Source organism: Uranotaenia lowii, chromosome 3 (assembly GCF_029784155.1).
Source record: "Uranotaenia lowii strain MFRU-FL chromosome 3, ASM2978415v1, whole genome shotgun sequence".
NCBI classification, from domain to species: Eukaryota; Metazoa; Arthropoda; class Insecta; order Diptera; family Culicidae; genus Uranotaenia; species Uranotaenia lowii.
Window position 1 is genome coordinate 297,276,833 of NC_073693.1, and position 23,251 is coordinate 297,300,083.

Below are 23,251 nucleotides of genomic sequence, written 5' to 3' on the forward strand. Positions count from 1 at the left end.
ATACTCTGATATCTGCTTACGCACACTGCTTCCAATAACCGAATCAGCAGCCATACGCCGCTCTAAACACTGCATCCGCTTCAGTGCCATGGGACGACTGTCGGGAAATTCAAAATAATCATATTTGAAGAGTAAGCCGGTTTCGAATCTCTGGCCAATTCGTTTAGTAGTAGCCTCGAGAATATTTCGAGCACGCCGATCCTCATCCGATTCAGAAGCTCCCTGAAAACCGATTCCTAGGTTCTCAACAGTGAACGATTGCTTGACAAGATCATGCATACTTTCAAGTTTGGAGGAGCATTGGCAAATGTGCAAACTACTCTGCGAACCAGATTTGCCATGCTCGAATGTCGGCCCGTGAATGGTCCACCCTAACCGAGACTTAGTCGCTATGGGAGCGTTGCTACTACCTTCACGACGACGTAGAGGAATTGCAAGTCGCGCATTATCGTTACCAATAAGTATTTTTGGCACAGCATTTTGGTAATCGCTAATCGGAATCCCAGAGAGGTGAGGATATTTCTCGGCTAATCTTTTAAATTCCATTGATTGTGCCGGGAGGGCTAGGTTTTCCACCGTTCTTACATCGTTCAAGCGGTATCGGTGCGACGAATTCTCTCCGGAGATATCAAATGACACCCACTTTGAATTAGGTTCATTCCGGGTTACGTCGGCTGTCCACGTGAGGCACAAGAGTCCACCTTTTCCTTTGATCCCCAGGTTCTCCGCTACGCTGTTCTCCACGAGTGTAATCGATGACCCGTCATCGAAGAAAGCGAAAACATTCACGGATCTCCCTTCGAAATGCAAAGTCACCGGCAGGATTCGGAAAAGAGTTGAACGGTTTTCGTGACGATGGCTATTGACACTCGCTGGAATCGGATTCGCTTTCGGATTGTGAAGTAATGGATGGTGTAGGTAGTGGCAACCTTGTACCCCGCAAGCCTTTTTTTGTTGACACCGTCTTCTTCCGTGTTGGAATAAACAAGTTCGACACAAAGATAGTTCATGAACTAGTGTCCATCGCTCCTCGAGGCTTTTGTTCCTGAATTCGATACAGTCCTTGACCCGGTGGTCCATTTTACGACATATCTTGCAAACCTTAATTTTATTGCCGCTTTCTATCGTCGACGCCTGGCCCGTATGAGGCAGCGGAGAAACTTGCGCATCATGCGCATGGATATAACCTCGAGCTCCCGATCCGTCGGTCTTACGCTGTCGAGAATCTGGTTTATTACTGACAAAGGGCGTCACTTCAGAAGCCGCTTCCACCAGGATCGATAAGAATTGGGCGAACGTACGGAGATTCGGATCACCGAATTGGCCCTTGTACATGACCCACTGAATTTGTCTGTCCGCAGGTAATTTTTGAACCAACTCGAAGAGAAGATTCGGATTGTTAAGATGCGCAACTTGACCACCCGCTTCTAAGTGATCCGTCAAGTTTCTGACCGCGGTCCCAAAAGCAATGAGGGATTCGAGCTTCTCCGGTTTCGGACCAGGTGTTTCCTTTACCTTTTTCAAAAGTGCATGAATCAGCATCTCTGGCCTTCCAAACAGGGTTTTCAAAGTCAGCATCACCTCAGGAACGCAATTCGGGAGCAAAAGTTTGCTACGAACTGCCTCGAGCGCCTGTCCTTTTAAACACCGCTGCAATCGCATCAGATTTTCCGTATCTGATAATCCACAAGATTGGCTGGAGTTGTAATACATACTCGAAAACAAGGGCCAATCCTCCGGATCACCCGTGAATGTCGGTAGGTCACGCGGCAGAAATTGGCGGGCCGCCAACTGTTGAGTGTTAGGCCCCTTGAATCCGCTTATTTGAGCAAATCCATAGGGGTCATTCGCAGCACCGAACCCCGCAGCAGCTGGAACCTCCTTTCGCGTGGTATATGTTTCCGAAGGAAAGAACACCGGAAATTCGTGCGGCACTGAGTATGACGAAGAATTCGGAACCGGAACAGCAAGAGCATTCTGCGGAAATCCTCGGTTCGGCACAACAGAACGTGGCAATATGTGGACATCCTCGACACCACAATGAAAATGAGATTGCGGGTAAACCATCGGGTTGCAACCTGTCGAGGTAGGATGAATTGGCGGATAAATTTCCGCATTGACACTTGGAGCACTGCGCGGAGCATCAGCCAACACAAATCCAGGATTTGATGTTACATTGTTAGGCAGGAACGGTTGCCCCACGTTTGGCACGTGAGCTACTGGTTGCAGCTGCGAAACTGTCGGAATTGTACCACTTTTCGGGATAGTACCGCTTTTCGGGATAGTACCGGTTGACAATACCGGTTGGCGAATAGACGAGCAAACATTTGTATTAATCGGAAAACTATTAGACATAACGTTCGTCACATCAGTGTAAACGTTATTTGATATGATGTTTGACGCGGTGGCATAAACATTAGGTGGCAATCTAATAAAATTCGTGTGGTGGCTTATATTTACGGTACCTGGATTATTTAGATGGGTACCTGGTTGCAGAACAGGAGCATTCGACGCAGGTTGCTTCAGAAATTCGGAAGCTGTTTGCGCCGGTATGATGGAGGTTCGGACCGAACCAACGTTGATGGTCGCTGTTGCAGTCGTCGCCGGCGCGGATGCTGTTTCTGGGAGCGATGAAGCAATCGTCGTGACTGCTGTGCTCGCCAAAAGTCGATCCACCTTCCAGCGTAAAACTTCGCTGTTGGAACTATGAGCCGACTTACGGCTCCTCCCGTCATCGTCGTCGTCTGCTGCTGCTTTTTCCAGCACGCGATATTTCGCGTCTAGAAATTTCTTTTCCAGCTCCAGTTTTTTCCTATCCATGGCCGTAGTTTGTTGGAGTTTCTCAAGCTCAAACCGTTGATCTTGCTCACGCTTTTCAATGGCCAATTGTTGCTCCTGTATGGCCTTCATTTCTTCCAGCTTCTTCAACTTGAGAAGCGCACGTTGCTGCGAGGAACTGGTGGAGGAAATAGACCCGGCAACTGAGGAATTTCTAGGACCGGCTTCCGACGTGCATTTGGGACAAAGAAAGTCCTTTTCATTAATACTGTCCCCGACATTCACACACTCGAAGTGCCACCAAAGGCCGCATTTATCGCAAGCAACCATGCGAGTGTTGTCTGGTAGATTGCATTCCGCCGCGCAACTATGTCCGCCGTTCTGTGACATCGCCGATGAATCTTTAGTATGTTGGGTATTTTCGGAGGTCTCTCGAGCGAAACCACATTCGTATGACGTGATAAAGCTAAAGCTGTATACAAAATTTATTAGAGAAATATCGTTCATATCATAATTTGGCTGACTTACATTCAGTAACCTCACTTTAAGGCTAATCCCAACTAACTTGAAGATCACAAATTTTGTTTTCAATAAACTGTAATACATTTTCAAATAAAGTAAGTAAACTAGGTGTATTTTATAATAAATTGGAACTTACGATGAAAGTATGTATAAACTGATAGGAAATTCAATAAATTATTCGAAATTATATCTTATGCGCTCGTACTATTCACTCTGCCAATCCGATGACTTGCTGTTTTCCAATTGACCTCTCAATCTCGTTTTCCGTCACTGACGACTTCTGTCATCCGCTGTCATTTCTGGCAGAAGATCGAGGGGCTTGTCAACGATCAGAGGGACCGTTCAAAGCTGCGGTAACATAACTAAACATTCGATCGGTAAAGAAAAAAATGTTTGATGAAAAACCAGTTTTTTATGGTTCTTCAGAACACAATGTCTCAGAATACCTTTTACACTTGAGATTCAGTTCAACCCCTTCCTGTTGTTCGATTCCGCTCAAATTTGGCATATTGCCTTCTGATGATTTCCTTAAACCATTCAAGTCATTTAGGTATTTATTAAGACAAACTTGATAAATTAAATAAAAAATATCCTAAATTGTGATTTTTATTAAGGATTAAAACGTGAATAGCTCTTCACACGATTATACAAACAACCCTCTTTGTTAAGCAAAATTGAAGTGCACAAAAATCCGCATCTTTGGATGGCATTGGTATCAAAAATATTTCACGCTAGGTACACATTTTGGTCAGATGAATACAACATTTTTGGACCAAAGACATTTTTTTTCTTGAAAATAGCTTGCTTATTTTCGATTTTGATACAAATTTGGTTCTTTTTTCATTTTTTGTGTGTAGTATTTAATCCGAACAAAATAAAAAAAAATATATATGTATAAATTTTTTGAAAATTTTTTGGACCCAGAATTCATTTAAAATCAAATATTTTGAAAGTGGACTGTTTTCAAAGATCGCATTTGCGGAACTTCTAAATATGTTTTTTTTCGTCGGTCATATAAAAAAGTTTGTTCTCCACATCCTAATCTACCATTTGGGGGGTAAGCCCCCAGATTCACAGACAATGCAATTTTGGGACACCCTTATAAGCAACACACTGCAACATGATTTACACATAAATCCTCAAGCTTCGCTTGAACCATACCAAAAATTTGAACCACTCGAACCGTACGAACCTTACGAACTGTACAAACCGTCATACCATATGAACAATACGAACCGAACGGTTCGTAAGAAACCGTACGAACTATCAGAAACCGTTCAAACCGTTCAAACCGTGCGAACCGTTCAAACTGTTCGAACCATACGAACCGTAAGAAACAGTTCGAGCCGTTCAAATCGTACGAACCTTTTAAACAGTACAAACCGTTTAAACCGTAAGAAACCGTACGAACCGTTCAAACCGTTCGAACCGCTCATCAAACCGTACGAAACGTAAAAACCGTTCAAACCATTCGAACCGTAAGAAACCATATGAACCTTTCAAACAGTACGAACCGTAAGAAACCGTTCAAACCGTACGAACCGTAAGAAACCGTAAAAAACCTTTCGAACCATTCGAACCGTAAGAAACCATATGAACCTTTTAAACAGTACGAACCGTAAGAAACCGTTCAAACCGTACGAACCGTAAAAAACCTTTCGAACCATTCGAACCGTAAGAAACCGTACGAACCGTTCAAACCTTTCAAACAGTACGAACCGCATGAACCGTAAAAACCGTACAAACCGTTCAACCGTACGAACTGTAAGAAACTGTGCGAACCGTACGAACCATAAGAAAAAGTTCAAACCGTACGAACTGTAAGAACCGTTCGAACTGTTCAAACCGTTCGAACCGTAACAAACCGTACGAATCGTTCGAACCATCCAAACAGTAAGAACCGTTCTAACCTAACGAACCGTAAGAAACCATACGAACCGTACAAACCGTAAGAAACCATACGAACCGTAAGAAACCGTGCGAACCTTTCAAACAGTACGAAACGTATGAACCGTATGAACCGTACAAACCGTTCAAACCGCACGAACTGTAAGAAACCCTTTCAAACCTTTCGAACGTAAGAAACCGTACGAACCGTTAAAACCTTTCAAACAGTACGAACCGTACAAACCTTACAAGCCGTTCAACCGTACGAACTGTAAGAAACCGTTTAAACCGTACGAACCGTAAGAAACTGTATGAACCGAACGAACTATAAGAAAAGTTCAAACCGTAAGAACTGTTCAAACCGTTCGATCCGTAACAAACCGTACGAATCGTTCGAACCGTGCGAACTTTCGAAACAGTAAGAACCGATCTAACCGTACGAACTGTGAGAAACAGTTCAAACTGTATGAACCGTAAGAAACCATACGAACCATTGGAACCGGGCTGGTGATATAGCTCAGTTGGCAAGAATGTTGTCTCCTGAGCCGATGTCCGCTAGTTCGAGCCCAAGAGTAAACATCGAACACAGTACCGTAGAAGTTTTTCAATAACGATCTACCAACTGCAACGTTGATAAAGTCGCGAATGCCATAAAGATGGTAAAACGACTATAATCGAAACAAAAAAAAAACGGACCGTTGGAGTCGTTCAAACCGTACGAACCGTAAGAAACCATACGAACCGTACAAACCGTAACAAAACTGTACGAACATTTCAAACAGTACGAACCGTATGAACCGTTCGAACCGTAAAAAACCGTAAGAAACCATTCGAGCTGTTCAAACCGTTCGAACCGTAAGAAACCGTACAAAACGTTCGAACCGTAGGAAACTTAAGAAACCGTTCAAACCGTACGAACCGTAAGAAACCGTTGGAACTATTCAAACCATTCGAACCATTCAAACCGTAAGAAACCGTACGAATCGTTCGAACCGTGCGAACCTTTCAAACAGTACGATCCGTTAGAAACCGTTTAAACCGTACGAACCATAAGAAACCGCTCGAACCGTACAAACCGCACGAACCATAAGCAACCGTATGAGCCATAAGAAACCGTTCGAACCATTCAAACCGTACGAACCGTAAGAAAGACTGAACCACACAAACCGTTCGAACAGTTAGCACCTTACAAACCGAACGTTTGTACCGTAAAAAGTTTGAATTGTCTAAACGACTCGTTCGGTTAGAACTTACTCGATCCAAACGCGGACGTTCAATTGAAATGGGAACGGTTTTCCTTCAGAGCAATCCGTAACTCCGTTCAATTAGTATCAACTCTGCTCAGGAGGAATACGTCCCTAAAATCTAATTTTCATTCGTTTTATAAATGATCTTATGCAACATAAAACGGTTTTTTTAGCGTTATCGTACAATATAAGTCTGATTTCAACATAAAACTGTGTTCATTATTATACAATTTAGTTGGTGAGAGTTACTAATCATGTAAAGTAAAACCAATGATCAAAGCTAAGATTTCAACTAACTAGTGTTAAGTTAGATCACTTGTAATGGGATGTGGATAGGTAACGTAGGGAGCTACACTACCAGATATAGTAGAGAAAATTCAAGAAATACCAAACCATTTGACTGAAACTTACCGGAGTGCGTCGTTGTGTGCAAACCATGGGTCATATACTTGGAACTCGGACGCTGCTTGCTGGTGTTGTCGAACCAATTCAGCACATCCAGCACCGCCTGGGGATTCTTCTTCTGCTCCTGCTTGCTAATGTTGGAATTCTTCAGCAGCACTGCCCATTGCTCTGGCATACCCTGAAATTAAGCAGAAACAGAAACAAAAACAGTTTATTAGAGTCGGATTTCTTCAACGGCACAGATGGATGATGATATCTGTTGGAAAATGGTAAGGTAAACCTCATTCAAAACCTGCAACATTAGACGGCTGCTTCTGGAATGGTGTGTGACATTTGATCTCTTCTGGGGGTCGATTCGGGTCAAATTGCTCACTTAGGGCCGCACAATCGTGATTGATCAAAGATCCGATCAATCTCGGCCAGAGGGCAGCTACCACAACCAACTGCTGATTTTACTACTTGTGGATAAAATCGAATCGAATTGAAACGCCACCCAACAGCAACAAACAACAAAACGACTTAATTCCTTTTTGATAAAAATTCAAACCAAAACTGTTGGTTGGCGAACCCATAATTTAAATCGTACCTACTAGCAGCAGAGAAACAATTTGCTGCAGCTGAGAGGCGAAGAGATTATACACATATAGTATACCTACTTTTTTTGTTTCGTTTTGCCAATATTTTATCTTTCTTTTATGGCCTGAGGTACACCGAATGTCTCCAGATGTACTTTATTTGTGTTTGGATTTTTTTTTCGGGTTGATTTCGTTCCACTTAACCGACATAGGTAAGTGGTAGTGGTTTGGCTGAAAATTGCAGCTTTGAAGAAGCTTGTGTGATTTTTTTTTCTTGGCTTTTGTGTTCATATGATCGTGGCAATGACATACGGGAGCAGTTTTGTCATTGGATTGCATTTCATGTGAGATGAGCTTGGGTCGTTCTTGAAATACGTAATATTACAGACGAAGGTCTTTAACTTTGTATTTCTTTTAAACCAACATCAGAAGCATAACTTGTTCGGATAGAAAATAGCTTGAAAAATAAAGGTAGCATCTCAACTTGCAGCAAAAGTTGAAAATGTCAAAAGAATTTAAAAAAATTAAAAAAATATTCAACGGACGATAGCGCATTCAGGACCAAGTGGAGAAATCTCGTTATTTTGCTCCCCGCAAAACTGTTCTACTTTGAAAAATATCTATAAAATTAAAAATTGAACTATGAACTATGACTATTTTACAAACTCCAACACAATTTCGCAGCCAAATGCAGACGAACGTAGAGCCTTTTCGAGATACATTTCTGCAGACATCTTGTCGGTTTTCAATGAATTTGGTCTGATAATGTTATGGAAAAACAATACTCAAAACTCAAGAGTAGTCAGCAGCTTTGATATTGTATGTTTCTTCATGATTAAAATCATGATAGACATGATTTTTTAATGATTAATGAAGGATTGCATTGAAACTTAATACCTTTTTGGATGGTTTTAGGGATTCATACTTATCTTTGTCTCACGAGTTTATTCAGTGTACCAAGACCTTAGGCTAGTACCCATAAGAACTTATGAATGGATGTTTTATCTTTGATATCAACAGTATAACAGTTAAAAAATGAGTAAGTTTGATTTTCATAAAACAAAAATGAGCTATAACTTTTTTTAAAGTACATAAATGCTTTCAAATCTTATTCAGTAGAACAGTCACCTTCTGGACCTTTAGCTATGAGTTCAAGCCCGAATGTAGATATCGAATAAAATTGTACCGGATAGTTCGGAAATAATCTGCAAAATTAAATCACTTCCGCTTCACAACTCCCTCTCATGAAAAAAAACTAAACAATTGAGCCCTTTCTAGTAATAATATTAGAAAATATCATTAAATAATCATAAAAACAGCACAAGATCTCGAATTACACAAAGCTGAAAAATTCACTTTTAACGTAAAGCAACCCGTTTCTTACTAAGTGTATTTTTTGCAACAATAAAAATTGGTTTAATTTGTCAACTTAAAGTACGCTTTATAAATTTTCTAAGGAAATACATATTTTGACTTTTAAGCTTTTGTCAGATTTTGTCTTTTACTTCCTTTTTGGTGCAATGGCGTTACGAAGTTTCTCCATTGATAACTGATGAACTAACCCAGCAAACATTTCTGTAGCTATATTCCTATGCCATTTTGATATACGTTTCATAGATATTACAGAATAATCGTATATAAGTTTAAAAAACAGCAGAGGTGTAGAGCAGAGGTGCCAGGTGTCCTGTTATTTCAGGATTTGTCCTGATGTTGTGATACTGTCCAAATTTTTTAAATTGTCATGAATTATCCTGATTTTTTGAAATTTTTTCTTCAAAATGTACAGAATTGTCCTGATTTCCAAAAAAATATTGAATTTACAGTTAAATTATCAGGTTATCGAACAAATCTGCAGTAAAAAAGTTTAACGGATGATAATCTTCGGTTCAGATAATATTTCAATGGTGAATAATTCAAATAAACTTTAGGCCAGCTAAAAAAGTTCTGTTCGCCTGAGTTGCATAAATTAAGGCGGCTGCAGTACCAATATTTTGCCTTTATTTATGCAATCTAAGCTACTGTGGTCCTGAAAAATCTTCGTGGTATTCTGATTTTTGACAAAACGACTTGGCATCCCTATTATAGAGTAAAGTAGAGGTACGGGAACTGGGGGTAATATCACCACGGTAACAAATCATACCTCAAATACACTTTAAGATTCACTTAATAGTGAGGATTCAGTGAATTTCTTCATATAAAGTGGCTCATTTACATTTCACTTGCCCCTTACTTAAGTCAATATTCACTTACTCATCACTTAAGTTTCAAGCGACTTGAACTCTACAGAGTGTCTGAATTTACGAATAGCGAACGTCAACAATGTTGGGATTGATAATTGTTTTTATGGCTTGGAAAAAACTCAAAAGAAATGTGTTTGTGCTGGAGGGTGCAGAATCATTAGATTCAAAACAATTATATACATACTTACAGAGCTCGAAATTTATATTTCTACTGCTATTTTTTAGTTTATTTTTAAATACACTGAACCTCGAAAATACCCAAACTTGAGAACTTTCCCCGCCAACTCGAATGAAACTCCCTCCCTACAGGTTTGGCTATTGGTGGCATAACTCGAAGTTAAGTTTTTAAAGGAGAACTTAGCCCAGAAAATCTGATACCGTAATAAAATGGCGTATTTGCAAGCTGTGATTTTTTCACAAATTTGAGTTGTCAATATTGAACTCAGGTTTGGGGGGTGGCAGTTCTTTAGTTTGGGTATTTTCGATTTTCAGTGTAAATCATTGATTTGAATAAACAAAGTTAATTGATAATTGAAATACCAAATGAATTTACATGATTCATAATTAACTCCAGTAGTCACTTAGCTTTTAAGTGAAAATTATTTTCAGTGTGGGATAATGTATCGTACGCTCAGTGTTGCCATATATATAGACATTCTTATGAATTGTTACTTGAATTCATATAAAATTCAAGAATTGGCAGTTGTTTCCGTCTGCAAATCTTTGGAAACACACGATAGAACAGGGGGGCTTGTGATATAGCTCAGTTGGCAAGTCTGTTGTCTCCTGAGCCGATGTCCGCGAGTTCGAGCCCAAGAGTAAACATCGAACACAGTTGTACCGGATAGTTTTTCAATAACGATCCGCTAACTGCAACGCTGATAAAGTAGCGAATGCCATAAAGATGGTAAAACGACTATAATCGAAACAAAAAAAAATAAATAAATAGAACAGACTGGCATTTTCAGAAATATTATGGATGGTTTGTTTAATGAAATACTGACGGTGGCGCATCACTTCTTTCTAAAGCGATGAAAACCACACTAATTGGGCGTTATACGACACCTTATTCGTACCCAAGGTTGCCCACATTTTTTCATAATTCAGGAACATGTGGAATAAAACAGGGATCGGGTAACGAAAATTTCGGTCGAAGTGAGAACTTTTTTTTGGCGTCAATTTACATTTTGACGTACTGTAAACTGGAGGAGCATTGATCACTTTTTTTAATTAATTTTCATCATTGATTTACCATTTACCATCATGCAATTCCCTAGGTCCTTCGACTCTTCCTATGTTCATTTTTTAAAGCAACCCATTTGCTTCTTAATGTTATCATTTTATCAGGAGAGGTGTTTGTTTGTGAGTCTTCGAAAAAAAAACAGATATTTTAAAACTTTAAAACTACATTTTAAGTAACATAAAAAAATCTCCAACTACAAACCAAATTAAGCCTATTTGAAACTCAATTTATAGGCTTTCAAACGTAGAAAATCATTTTCAGATATTTTTACTTGAGACTTAGTTAATGATGATTATCTGCAAAAATTTCATGTTGATCAAAGTTACCCCGGTGATCAAAGCTCCCCAGTTTACGGTACCTATCGGAAGAATGCAAAAGATTGCAAGATAAGGCTCCAAATCGTTGCCAGCGACAATATTTTCCGGTTCTCTCATTGGTAAATATTGTTCAACCTTCATCTGATTTTTAGCCATCTGGTTACAAACATGGTGGACTTCCTATCAAATCCGAACCAACTTCAGATGCCAGTTTATAAGATCATTTCACAATTAAGTTGGAATTGCGATTATTGGATAGAAAACCTTTATTTCCCTCTTATTATTCCCGAATATTCTTCAGAAATCGTGTTTTTATCATCCACAATAGATATTTTGTAATATCTGAAATACTTCATTTGATAATTTCGGTCGAAGTGAGGACCTTTTTTTTGGCGTTAATTTACATTTTGACGTACGTATCGGAAGAATGCAAGAGATTGTTTCTCTCAAAGTCTTCAAATCGTTGCCAGTGTCAATATTTTCCGGTTCTTACATTGGTCAATATTATTCAACCCTGATCTGATGTTCAGCTATCTGGTTGCACTGCTGGACGCAAAGAGAGCAAGACGATCATTTTCTCACTTGAAGCCTTCGCGGGATGAAAAAAAGAGCGAAATTTTAACAATTTACAAACATGGTGGACTTCCTATGAAAACCTATATAAACCGATTTCAGACGACTGTTTATACGATCGTTTCACTATGCAGTTAAAATAGCGATTTATTTAACTCCGAGTAACAGGAGAAGGATTTCACATTCTTTATGGCTTTACCTGAAATACAAAAAATGGGTAAAAAAGTGGTGAATTAATGAAATTCTACTGTTTTCCGATTATTGGATTTTAAACCTGCGATTTTCCTCTTATTAGTCTCGAATATTTTTCATAAATCGTATCTTTCAGCTCCACAAAAGACATTTCGTATTATCCGATATACTTCATTTTGATTATTGAATCTTCTTCAGGGACTAGAAAAGTGTTTACTAACCCTTAAATGCATAACTTTTTTAAACAGGTATAGTTACTATTGATATAGTTAAATAATATTAAAAATTTAAATTCGAAAAACACAACTAAAGACGTTTGAAGTCGTTGTTTTTAGCCTAATGAAAGTTATTACTCATCAAAGCTCGAAAAATATTTTTTAAATTGATGGTTTATTCCAATACCAATTTACAAAGTTCTACCAAACATTGTTCATTGGGTGCAGGAAGATGATTCTGATTGAATGAGACTAAGAAATAACAAGGAATTTCCAAAAACTACTCTAGTACTTATTAAATTTGATTTTGTTTTTATATTATTTGGAACATGTATTCAAATATCTCACAAATGAAAACTCACTAACAAAAATATAATGGGTAAAGGTCATCAGTTTTGTTTAGAGGTGGTCAAATGAATTGGCAGCCTATTCACAAAGCTCAAACCTGATGCTCTCTATTAAAACATCAATAACGACGCCGGCCACGTCCTAGTAGTCAACGAATAGGTTGGAAAAGGTAGATAGGAATGAAAGATGTTATGCTTTAGTTGGTTTTAGTTAAGTTAGGTTTGCTGATTTAAATTTATGTTTTCTCATCGAAATCATTAATACTACTGACAGTGTAAAAAAACCAAGAAAAATTAAAGATATCAACTCTTCATATTTACGCATTTTCCAATTACTTGTAAAAATAAGCGAACTATCAAGTAAAAATACACCATCACACAACAAATCAACACAACACAACAGCTGACTTCTGTTCAAAACACACAAAAAGTTAAAAGTGGAAAATTTATCCCGAAAACACTAGAACAACGGATATTATCCGTACGCAGTAAGTCGATACGTATTATTTAAAATTATTCGAAAAACAGATGGAAAGACAGCTAAACACGTCCAGCCAAGTCGACTCTCTTAAAAAAAAGGTTTTTTCGGTTGGAAAACCTAAATTATAAAACCAACTAAATAAACACTTTTCAACCCCTGAAGAAGATTCAGTAAGGATTGGAACGTTGGAAATGTAAATAAATAAGCATAGGGGCCGTTCAGATACCACGTGGACAGAAAAATGAGATTTATGACCCCCTCCTCCCCCTCCGTGGACAAGCGTGGACATTTGGCTAATCCCTACCCCCCTCCCCGGATGTCCACGTGGACACATTTGAAAAAGTTTTTGTTTTAAATACCTATCATTTGACAGCTATAAAACACCACTTTTTGCCTTTTTGTTATAAAAATGGCTGATTTTGTATAACCGAATATGAATTTCCTGATATAAAAATAATTAAAATTATCAAGTGTCCAACTATTGTATGTGAATTTAATTGTAATTGATCCTCCAGATGAAGAAACACAATTTTCTGTAAGTTTTCTACTGTTTTATGTTGTCAATTAATTCATTAGGAGATTGTAATATTTGTTGTAGATTCCTGTTTAAAAGTTCAAATAAAGAATGAAAAGTCGGAACAAGAAGGGAAGGTGTTTTGGATCCGTGAATTGACTGAAAAAGCCGTAATATTTTCCCGTTTATACAATTTCACCAGTCGAAAACAGTTATCTACTTATTTATCATATTTCATTACTTGCTTTTAATTAGCTACTTATTGTTTAAACTTAAACTGGAAAGATATGCCATTTTAAACATCTTAATATTTATTCACCTTTAGAAAATATTTTGAAAGAAAGTTTGTCCACGTGGACATTTCCATACCCCCCTTCCCCCCCTAAGTTGTCCACGTGGTATGTGAACGGCCCCATATTTTGCTAAAAACAAAATTACAAGCCGAAAAAACTCCCCGAAAAAACATTTTTGCAGTCGAATATCTTATCAATGAATTATCTTCCAGATGATTTTTTAAATGAAAATCCATTTCAACGTTTTCTAAGGCCGCTCCATTGCGGAAACAATTTAACCGATGACAGAAGATCGATTTCAGTTGTGGTTTCTCCATGACTGTGAGAATTCCGCATTGATCACACTGAGACTTCAAATGATGCATAAAATCCTTAATGGACGGAGTAGGAAGTTTTTTTTTTGTTATCCTGAGATTAAAAGAAAAAATGATAATGAGTATCTATAGGGATTGATATGTATATTTATAGCAGCTCAGTTAGTTTATGTCTGTTATGGAAAAGCAAAAAAAATTCTGAAGAATTATTAATAATTTTCCAAGTGGGATCGATACCCTTTTGAACGGAAGGCATAAACTGTTCCAACTTATCGCTTTTCAATGCCCCCTCCCTCCTACACTTCCATTCTCAACAGGTCCATCAATCCTCGAACCCGAAAAGATTTGCAATGTTTTTCGGTTGATTGAAGTGACTTTGAATACAGATTGCTATTTTTTCCCTGTCGTTGTTGTTGTTATTATTTCGTTTGATCCGCGTTTTGCTTTTCATATTGTTGACTGTTGGAAGCAAGCAACCAAGCAAATGGAAGTTGATGACAGTGAAATTCAGCCAACCGTTACGTCTTCCGCACGGAATACGGCAGAAATGATCCGGGTTTTTTCGGGAAAAGTGGATGGAAAAGGGAAGGCGGACTCAGAAGTAAGGCGCGCATTTCAAGACAAATAAGTGTATCGATTTCATGAGTTTTGGGGAGCTTGATGTTGTGATTGGCGAAGAGCAAGCCTAATGGTGGAAGAAAGGTGGGAAGTTGATATTATGGCGTGGTAGGAGGTGAAGATGGAAAAGCATTTCCTATAAGGTGGGTGGATTTCGAACGTTTTGCGTACTATTAAAAGCTTTTTTTTGCTTTCCAAGCTAGACTCGCGATAGTCATGCTGGCTGACTGCTGTCAGTGTCAGTCGTGGGAACCATCTGGCTGATGGTAAGGTGTGAATTAACCGTAGAAATTTAAGCAATAGGATATCTGTGTTTACACTTGAATGAATTTTGTCTCAATTTTTGCATTCGAGATGGGAAAGTAATCCGATTTTATAGACCGATGATGAAACCATAAATTTATATTGTTCTGCTAAAAGCTGAACGCAGAGAACAATCGCAAATTTTAATTCGAATTTTCAGAAACAAGAAACAAAACTTTCAGAAAATAACTGACTCGACACAATGACCTTGCAGAGGAAAATTTTATGTTAGAAAAAAAAAAGAACAGGCACCATTCATCATATTCCACACCACCACGTGAAAGGAACCATGTACTCGAAACAATCGCAAAAATTTCCCAAAGCGATTTCGTAATCGACGCCGGGTTTTTATTTTCGCTGTCTCTCCGATGTTTTGGTTTTTCCTTTTTTGCACGACTGACAGTCGACATCATCAACCGTTTATTTGTCCGTCCATAAATGGGAGAACTCCCGGGATGGATCAAAATGAGCCCGAAGAAAATGGCTTTTTCGTGCAATTCGTCTTGTTGCGTTTGGTGAATTAACAAAAAAAAAGCTGAATAAATAAATAAGTCACATGAAACTGACCGGTATGGTACAAGGTAAAAGTAGTTCAGCAGGAGTTGTGTGTCAAAAGAAAAGAAAGATATACATCAAGGTTTAATTTCACAACAAGTGCAACCATTGCAGCTTGGACTCTCGAATGTCGCTCATTAAACAACCTGATAATGATCGTATTCCAAAGTTATGTCATTTTCGATTCTTGTTTTCATAAATTTTAACTTAGAAATTTGATGGAAGTTTTTTTAGAGTGCAGTGCAGTGTTTTTGTGTTCTCTATTAGTAAAAGTTTCACACCAACGGTAACTAACAGCATATCGTTAGCAGACGTCTTAATCCTAAAATTTTTCCCTTACATTTTTCCCATGAGAAGCTTTAATCTTCTGTTTCAGCAGAAGTCTCTATTCACTGTATTCTGTATACTTAACGCAAGCATTAATCTCAAACTACTGTAGACTGTTTTTCATGACTTAAAGTCTCAATCTACCATACACTGTTTCTATTTATATTTCTTATATAAGGAGTCATCACCGGAAGTCTCACTGTTTACTGTTTATAACAAACAGAAGTGTGAATCACCTGTAGATTGTTCTTTATTAAGATTCGGCCTGTTTTCTTATAGGGTTTCGACAGGGCTAATCTTAATGTGGTTTATTTTGCATAAACGGAGGTCTCAGGTCTCTTCTAAAGGTTTTTTTCATAGACATCTAAATCTACTGTTAACTGAATATCGCAAACAGTCTCGATCTACTGCATATGGCTTTTCGTTTTTTGGAGTCTCACCTATAAACAGTTCTTTTTACTAAGAACATGTAAACTTCAATATTTTAACTAAAAACAGTTTTGCATTAATGTTTTTCATAGAAATTTACAGGTCTATGAATTGCTAACTGTGCTAACATATGGACTCACGCCGTCATCTTTTCTGGCAACTCGGGCTCTGACGCAGTTGGCTGTAGATGAAGGAGAGGAAGGAACAAAGGCTCGTCTCGCACTGCAAGAGGATTTCTACGTCGACGATTATATAGGAGGAGCATCAAAAGTGGACGAAGCCATCGAATTACGAAAAAGTTTGACGTCATTAATGGCTAAAGGAGGATTTCCAATCCGGAAATGGTGCTCAAATAAACCGGAGGTTTTGTCCGGTCTACCTGAGGATCAATTGGGGACCAACCTCACGATAAACTTTGATTTGAATCCCGATGAGAAGGTTAAAACTCTAGGGATAACTTGGGAACCTAAAGCAGATCAACTCAGGTTCATATACAGTGTTGAAGATGAAAATGGCGAATGAACCAGGAGGCGTGTACTGTCGGCAATCGCTAAGTTGTTTGACCCCCTCGGATTAATCTCCCCCGTAAAAGTTACCGCAAAAATAATAATGCAGGAACTGGCACTCCTTCATACGGGATGGGATGCTCTGGTACCACCAGAACTACAGCAGAAATGGCAGGACTTCCATCGAAAATTGTCGAAATTAGCAGAATTCAGCATACCCAGATTTGCTTTCATACCCGAATACGTTGATGTATAGCTCCATTGTTTCGCCGACACAGTTCCAGTGATCGACAAGGCAACGTACGCACCGAACTTTTGTCATCAAAATCTAGAGTCGCGCCTTTGAAGCGACTAACAATTCCAAGACTAGAACTCTGTGCAGCTAGGGAAGCTGCTCACCTATACCACACAGTAAAAAAGGCCCTCAATTTGGAAAACGTGCAAGTATATTTCTGGTCGGACTCAACTGTGGTGTTGCACTGGTTAAAAGCTCTACCCAACGCCTGGAAGACCTTTGTCGCAAACCGCGTTTCAGCAATCCAGACAACTACGTACGGACATCCATGGCTGCATGTGGCAGACAAAGAGAACCCCGCCGATCTTGTATCCCGCGGAATGAAGGTCGAGGACTTCCTGGAAAGTGACTTTTGGAAGCAGGGTCCTTTTTGGTTGAAGCAGTCACCGGTGAGATGGATGACTGAAGATGCTGGATCTCCACCCGAGGAAGTAGATTTGGAACCCCGAACCGTCACTCAAGCTACCGCAACAGCACAAGAAACCAGCTTCATCTTCTCGCTTCGATCTTCTCTGATTCCATTAGTAAGATTAGTTGCACTGTTCCAACGCTTTGCTGCCAATTGTCAAAAATCCGGCCACAAAAATACTTCGTCATTTCTGACGGTGCAAGAGATCAATTCAGCGAAAATGGCTCTTGTAAAACTGGTTCAAGAGGAATGCTTCGAAGAGGAGATCAAATCCTTGAAAAGGCTCTACCATGTTCCACACAAATCTCCTTTGAAACTACTGTGTCCTTTCCTGGATAAGGACGACATTAGCAGAGTTGGCGGTCGTCTACGGAGTTCGCTAGAGAACTTCGCAACAGTGCATCCAGCTGTACTTCCAAAGTCGCATGTCTTCACTCGCCTTCTCATCGACTATTACCACCTTCAAACCCACCATGGAGGATGTTCACACTAAAAACGTCTTGACTGGTCACTGGTCGAGGAAGAAGAGAGCTATGAGACCGAATACAAACAATGAGCAACATACGAACGAATGCATGGATTACTATGATTGATGCGAAATATAAAACTTAACATACTCCCCCCGCCGGAATGAGTCGTTTGATTATTACTTGATTTATTTTATTTAAGCTGGCTTTGTAAGCTTTTACTGGTCAAAAATCTACAAAGTGTCGCTGCATAGCCAATGTTCAGACGTTAAATTCCATGTTCAAGCTGGATTGAATAAATTATATTCTTGTGTTGAGAGGCAGAGGTAGGATATGCTTATTTGAAAATGAGGTTAAGCTTGTTATTATTGTAGTTCAAAAACGCTGTTTCAATCATTTTTTGGAAAACTATCCAGAGTAAATTCAATCAAGTAGCCTTGACTTTTTGGTCCGCACTCCGATGTATTGCAATCCCTACTGCAGTTCATAATGATTTGTGATTTCAACGTCGATCGGGCAGACCCATACGAAACTATAGTGGAGTAGAGAAGGTCAAGCAAAGCACTTCATATAATTCTGTGTCGTATCAATTAAATTTTCTAGAGTTGATCCGAGCTATCGTGCTTCTTTTTTTTTCTCTTTCGTTAGTGGAATAAATGCATGTCCATCTTGCCTTGATGTTTGCTTAGTCTAGTTGTGGAGCAGCATTTGTTTAGAGAGCTTGCAGTTTTTTTTTGACTGAATTAGGCCTATGTTTACAAATGATAAGGATTACGACAATCTTAAGATTCATTCAAGCACAACTCATTTACTATTTATCGCAAACTATATTTCAGAATGAATGCCCCATAAGTTTTGGACTTTTTGATTTCCAATAACCTTTTGTCTATTTGGTTTTGACGAAAATATGTGACATCATTAATCATGTAACGTCGTTTGAAGATACGGACCTGAAGTGATGCCAGGTTTTTCTATTCATCTATGAATATTCTTCTTCTCGATAGCGTGTTCTTCAATGTCACCAAAAATAAGCGATTTAACATCAACATATTGTTCTATAATATGGTGGTATATAATAAGTATAAAAGTTGAGTTGAGCGAGAATAATAAATCGCCATTGATAACAAAAAACTTGCTTTTGTGACCTCCTTTGTGCATTCATCCCTGTTTATTAGGAAGGATTTTATGTAGAGTTATTTATACAGTACTGCTTAAAATAGATTCAGGTGTATAAGAAATTTCATTTATTCTCCATAATATATTTATTGTATGAATGAATGATAATTGAAACAATTGAAATAATTCACATAAAAAACTGATTGATTTCATCTTATTTATCGTTCAACACAAATCTCTGGCATTAGGCATTTATTTTGTAAAGTCAGTTTACTCTGAAGCTTAGAAGATCTTCATAACTCCAAAGAAAATTCTAAAAATCTCATGATTATAAATCACCATGTTAGAAAATGTTGCATATCTTTAGGTTTATAAAATGGAATAAGGGCAATTTAAAAGTTTCCGTGCAAATACCCGTCTTGTCGGATTATGTTTGTACTTGGATGCCACAGTTCCATTGACGTTGCATCTTCATTGCGTTTAGCATGCTTCTTTTGAATCAAAGTATGGATTCTTTCAATCTATAACATCTTGGAACTTATCCGGCCATACTTTCCAATCTCAAATCCAGTCAATAACTTTTGACATTAGCTTGCAATTATCAAGGAGACTGATCCATTTTTTTTTAATATTATGGCCCTCGTTTTTCTTTTGCTTATTGTTTGTCAAGGATCTATCTAACAGGCAGCGAGCTCAACTCCATACATCTTTATTGTTGAAGGAAATTCCATCACCATTATCCCTTCCAAAACAACAAGACATATGTCGTCGAGCCCGAAGGCATTCCAAGCGACCGTTTTTACGATACTAAGCTTCGTGAAGCATCACGCTATTCGACCTTGTCTTCATCCCTTAGTTAATCTGTGCTGCCGTTCAACAAATGCCTGAAACCTGTGTGTATCTCTCAAGAAAATTCGTTGAACATCCATGCCTGCAACTTGAATTTGAATGCTCGATTGTTGGAATAGTTTAAAACTGCTGTCCGGCAACAAGAAGGGTAACTTATTTCTGAACTACGACATCATCGACATACAAATCTGGCATGATATTGTCGCTGAATACCCAAACCGGAATTTTCGTCAAATCAGCGACGGCGACATTCACTGACGACATTGTATGTTGGTCAGAAATCTTCAAAGTTACGGAACCAAACAAAAGAACGGGTTGCCGAAAGGGCTCTTGCTACACACACATACAAGAGATCTGTTGGGCACAGATAAGAGGTTTTTATGTGCGGCAAAATCAAAATTCAACTAAAATGTAGTTTTTTCCCAAAAATGAATGCACTTTTTGCTCAAATTTCGAATCATTGGCTAACAACTGAAATCGATGTGAATATTTGATTAAATACTGGAAAAAATAAAAAAAAGCCATCAAAAGTCACTTTAAACGGTTCCTCCTGATCTTTGATTGACGTATTGGGATTTGTCTTATAGAATTTTGTACCCGGAGGACGAAATTTAGAGCTATCGTTGCGAAATTTAGAAAAAAATTTTTAACAATATTTGTTCTCCTCCACTAGCAACGGTCATATCCTTTAAAAAAATCTTCATTTTCATTAATTGACCGTTGTCGAAATCAGAAAACAAATCCACAGACAAGTGAACAAATGTTCTGCCTACGTTAAATTTGTTTAATAGTTTTAATAAATTATAACAAATTACAGCTTTCTTGCTTCGAATCGTATTCATTTTGCATGAAGTTGTCACTTTTGTTTGCCCAACGGCTTACTACTACTAATGTACCGTGCAAAAGCAATTGATGCAATTGATATGACATTTTACATGGTCGCTGGTTGGTAAGGTTACTAATCACCATGTCGTAAATTTCGGATTTTTACTGCATTGACAATATACACTGCCGGCCAAAAGTTTGGGATCACCCACTAAAAAACATGCAAATTTTGATCGTTCATATCTCAGCCGTCTTAGGACATATTGAGAATCTTCTGATCTCATTTGAAAGATAATGAGCAATAGCTATCTCGGAGGTATTTTGCCCAAGTATAATGTTTTAGTTTTGAACTTAAAACTTAACCTAAAGTTATAACATTTTCAAAAAATCGCACTCAATATTCAAAGCCGATCATCTCGGGATAGGGTGGACCAAATCAAAAAATTTGAGTGGCATTAGAATTCCTGTTCTTTACTTCTCAAAACACAATCAAAAAATTTTGTGAAAAAATTCAAAAACGTATTTTTAATTAATAAAATAGACACTTCAGTTGTCGTCCAAAAGTTTGGGATCACCTCTTTATATGGTGAGTTTGGGATCATTCTTATAAAAACATGCAAATTTATTTTATTCATATCTTTCTCATCTAACATCGTATTGCAGATCTGAAGGGTTCATTTGAAAGCTTAGGAATTGTTGTTTTTTAATAAATTCATTCAAAAATTATATTTTAAGGTGAGAACTATAAAAAAAATCTGGGAACTTTCAAAAAAAACATTAAATTTCAGGTGATTTTTTTATGGTTATCACTTCAAAATATAATTTTTGAATGAATTTATTAAAAAATAACAATTCCTTAGCTTCCAAATGAACCCTTCAGATCTGCAATACGATGTTAGGTGAGAAAGATATGAATAAAATAAATTTGCATGTTTTTATAAGAATGATCCCAAACTCACCATATAAAGAGGTGATCCCAAACTTTTGGACGATAACTCAAGTGTCTATTTTATTAATTAAAAATACGTTTTTGAATTTTTTCACAAAATTTTTTGATTGTGTTTTGAGAAGTAAAGAACAGGAATTCTAATGCCCCTCAAATTTTGAGATTTGGTCCACCCTATCCCGAGATGATCGGCTTTGAATATTGAGTGCGATTTTTTGAAAATGTTATAACTTTAGGTTAAGTTTTAATTTCAAAACTAAAACATTATATTTGGGCAAAATACCTCCGAGATAGCTATTGCTCATTATCTTTCAAATGAGATCAGAAGATTTTCCATATGTCCTAAGACGGCTGAGATATGAACGATCAAAATTTGCATGTTTTTTAGTGGGTGATCCCAAACTTTTGACCGGCAGTGTATTAGCGCTTTCTGGCTACGCCTATTGGAAATGGACACCCAACTGGTGCTGAAAGCCTCAATAAGCGAACGAAGAATGACACAGTTGTGATTCGAATTTTCTGGACTACCTGTTTTGTGAAAACACGTTATGGTACAAACTGCAAACCTTCCAAAATAGGTGACAAAAAACTCCTCCAGCACGCATTCATGGCACTAAACTAAAACATCAAAAATATATTGAAGTAATTACAGTACAGGACCGTAAAATTTGCAAACTGTTCTACGAACAATTTTTAACCACTTTTCGTGTGTAGGTTTGTTTTCTATTTAGCAACATAACGAATACATAATAATTTTCAAATTAGCTTTACACGTCTGTAGGTAATAAATTGCAGGTCAACGGCGAAGATTGCTTTGATTCCGAAAGTTATCACAAGGAAACTCCTTTCGGATGAATTTTGTAGCACGTGTTTCGTTCATTTAGCTTCTATTTACCTTTTCACCTCCTATGCCGGAGTTCAACGCCACATTTATGTTCAAACTGCTGACCAGGACCACATCATCGCCATACTGGTACACGACACGACTGTAAAGTCCAAAACATATTGTAAAATCCTAGCTTACCCAACATCAGCCATTGAAAATCCATGTGTGAAAACATTGACAAAATCCATGTTTACAAGAATCGACCCAATGTCGTAAGCTAGCGTGTTTTTAAACCTTGATCCAATATCAGATTTATCGATATGTGTTGAGAGATTCATAATTTGATCCACTATCAAATTTTGTCGACCCAATGTCGAATATGGAAAAGGTTTTTTATACTTTGACCCAATATCAAAGTTTTCGACCCAATGTCGAACAAGTATTTTCATGCTTTGACCCAATATCAAAGTTTCTTTCGACCCAATGTCGAGTGAGGAATCGATTTTCCATGCTTTGACCCAATATCAAAGGCTTTCACCATAATCGGCCCAATGCCAACAGTTGTTCGTTTTTTGCAATCCAATATCGCAACCAAATCATTTACCTGAAACAACCTGAAACTTTTCAAAGAAAATTT

The 23,251-nt window shown here is 38.0% G+C and overlaps 1 protein-coding gene across 2 annotated transcripts in view; it reads right to left on the minus strand.

Annotated features, from left to right (window-relative positions):
* The window catches only part of LOC129751132 (serine/threonine-protein kinase Pak), a 184,953-nt gene that overhangs the window by 40,150 nt on the left and 121,552 nt on the right, over nt 1–23,251 (minus strand). For both annotated transcript variants that reach the window (XM_055746440.1, XM_055746441.1), the window contains one exon: nt 6,846–7,017. In XM_055746440.1, coding sequence (XP_055602415.1) covers nt 6,846–7,017 — 172 coding nt within the window. The remainder of the gene's footprint in view (nt 1–6,845; nt 7,018–23,251) is intronic.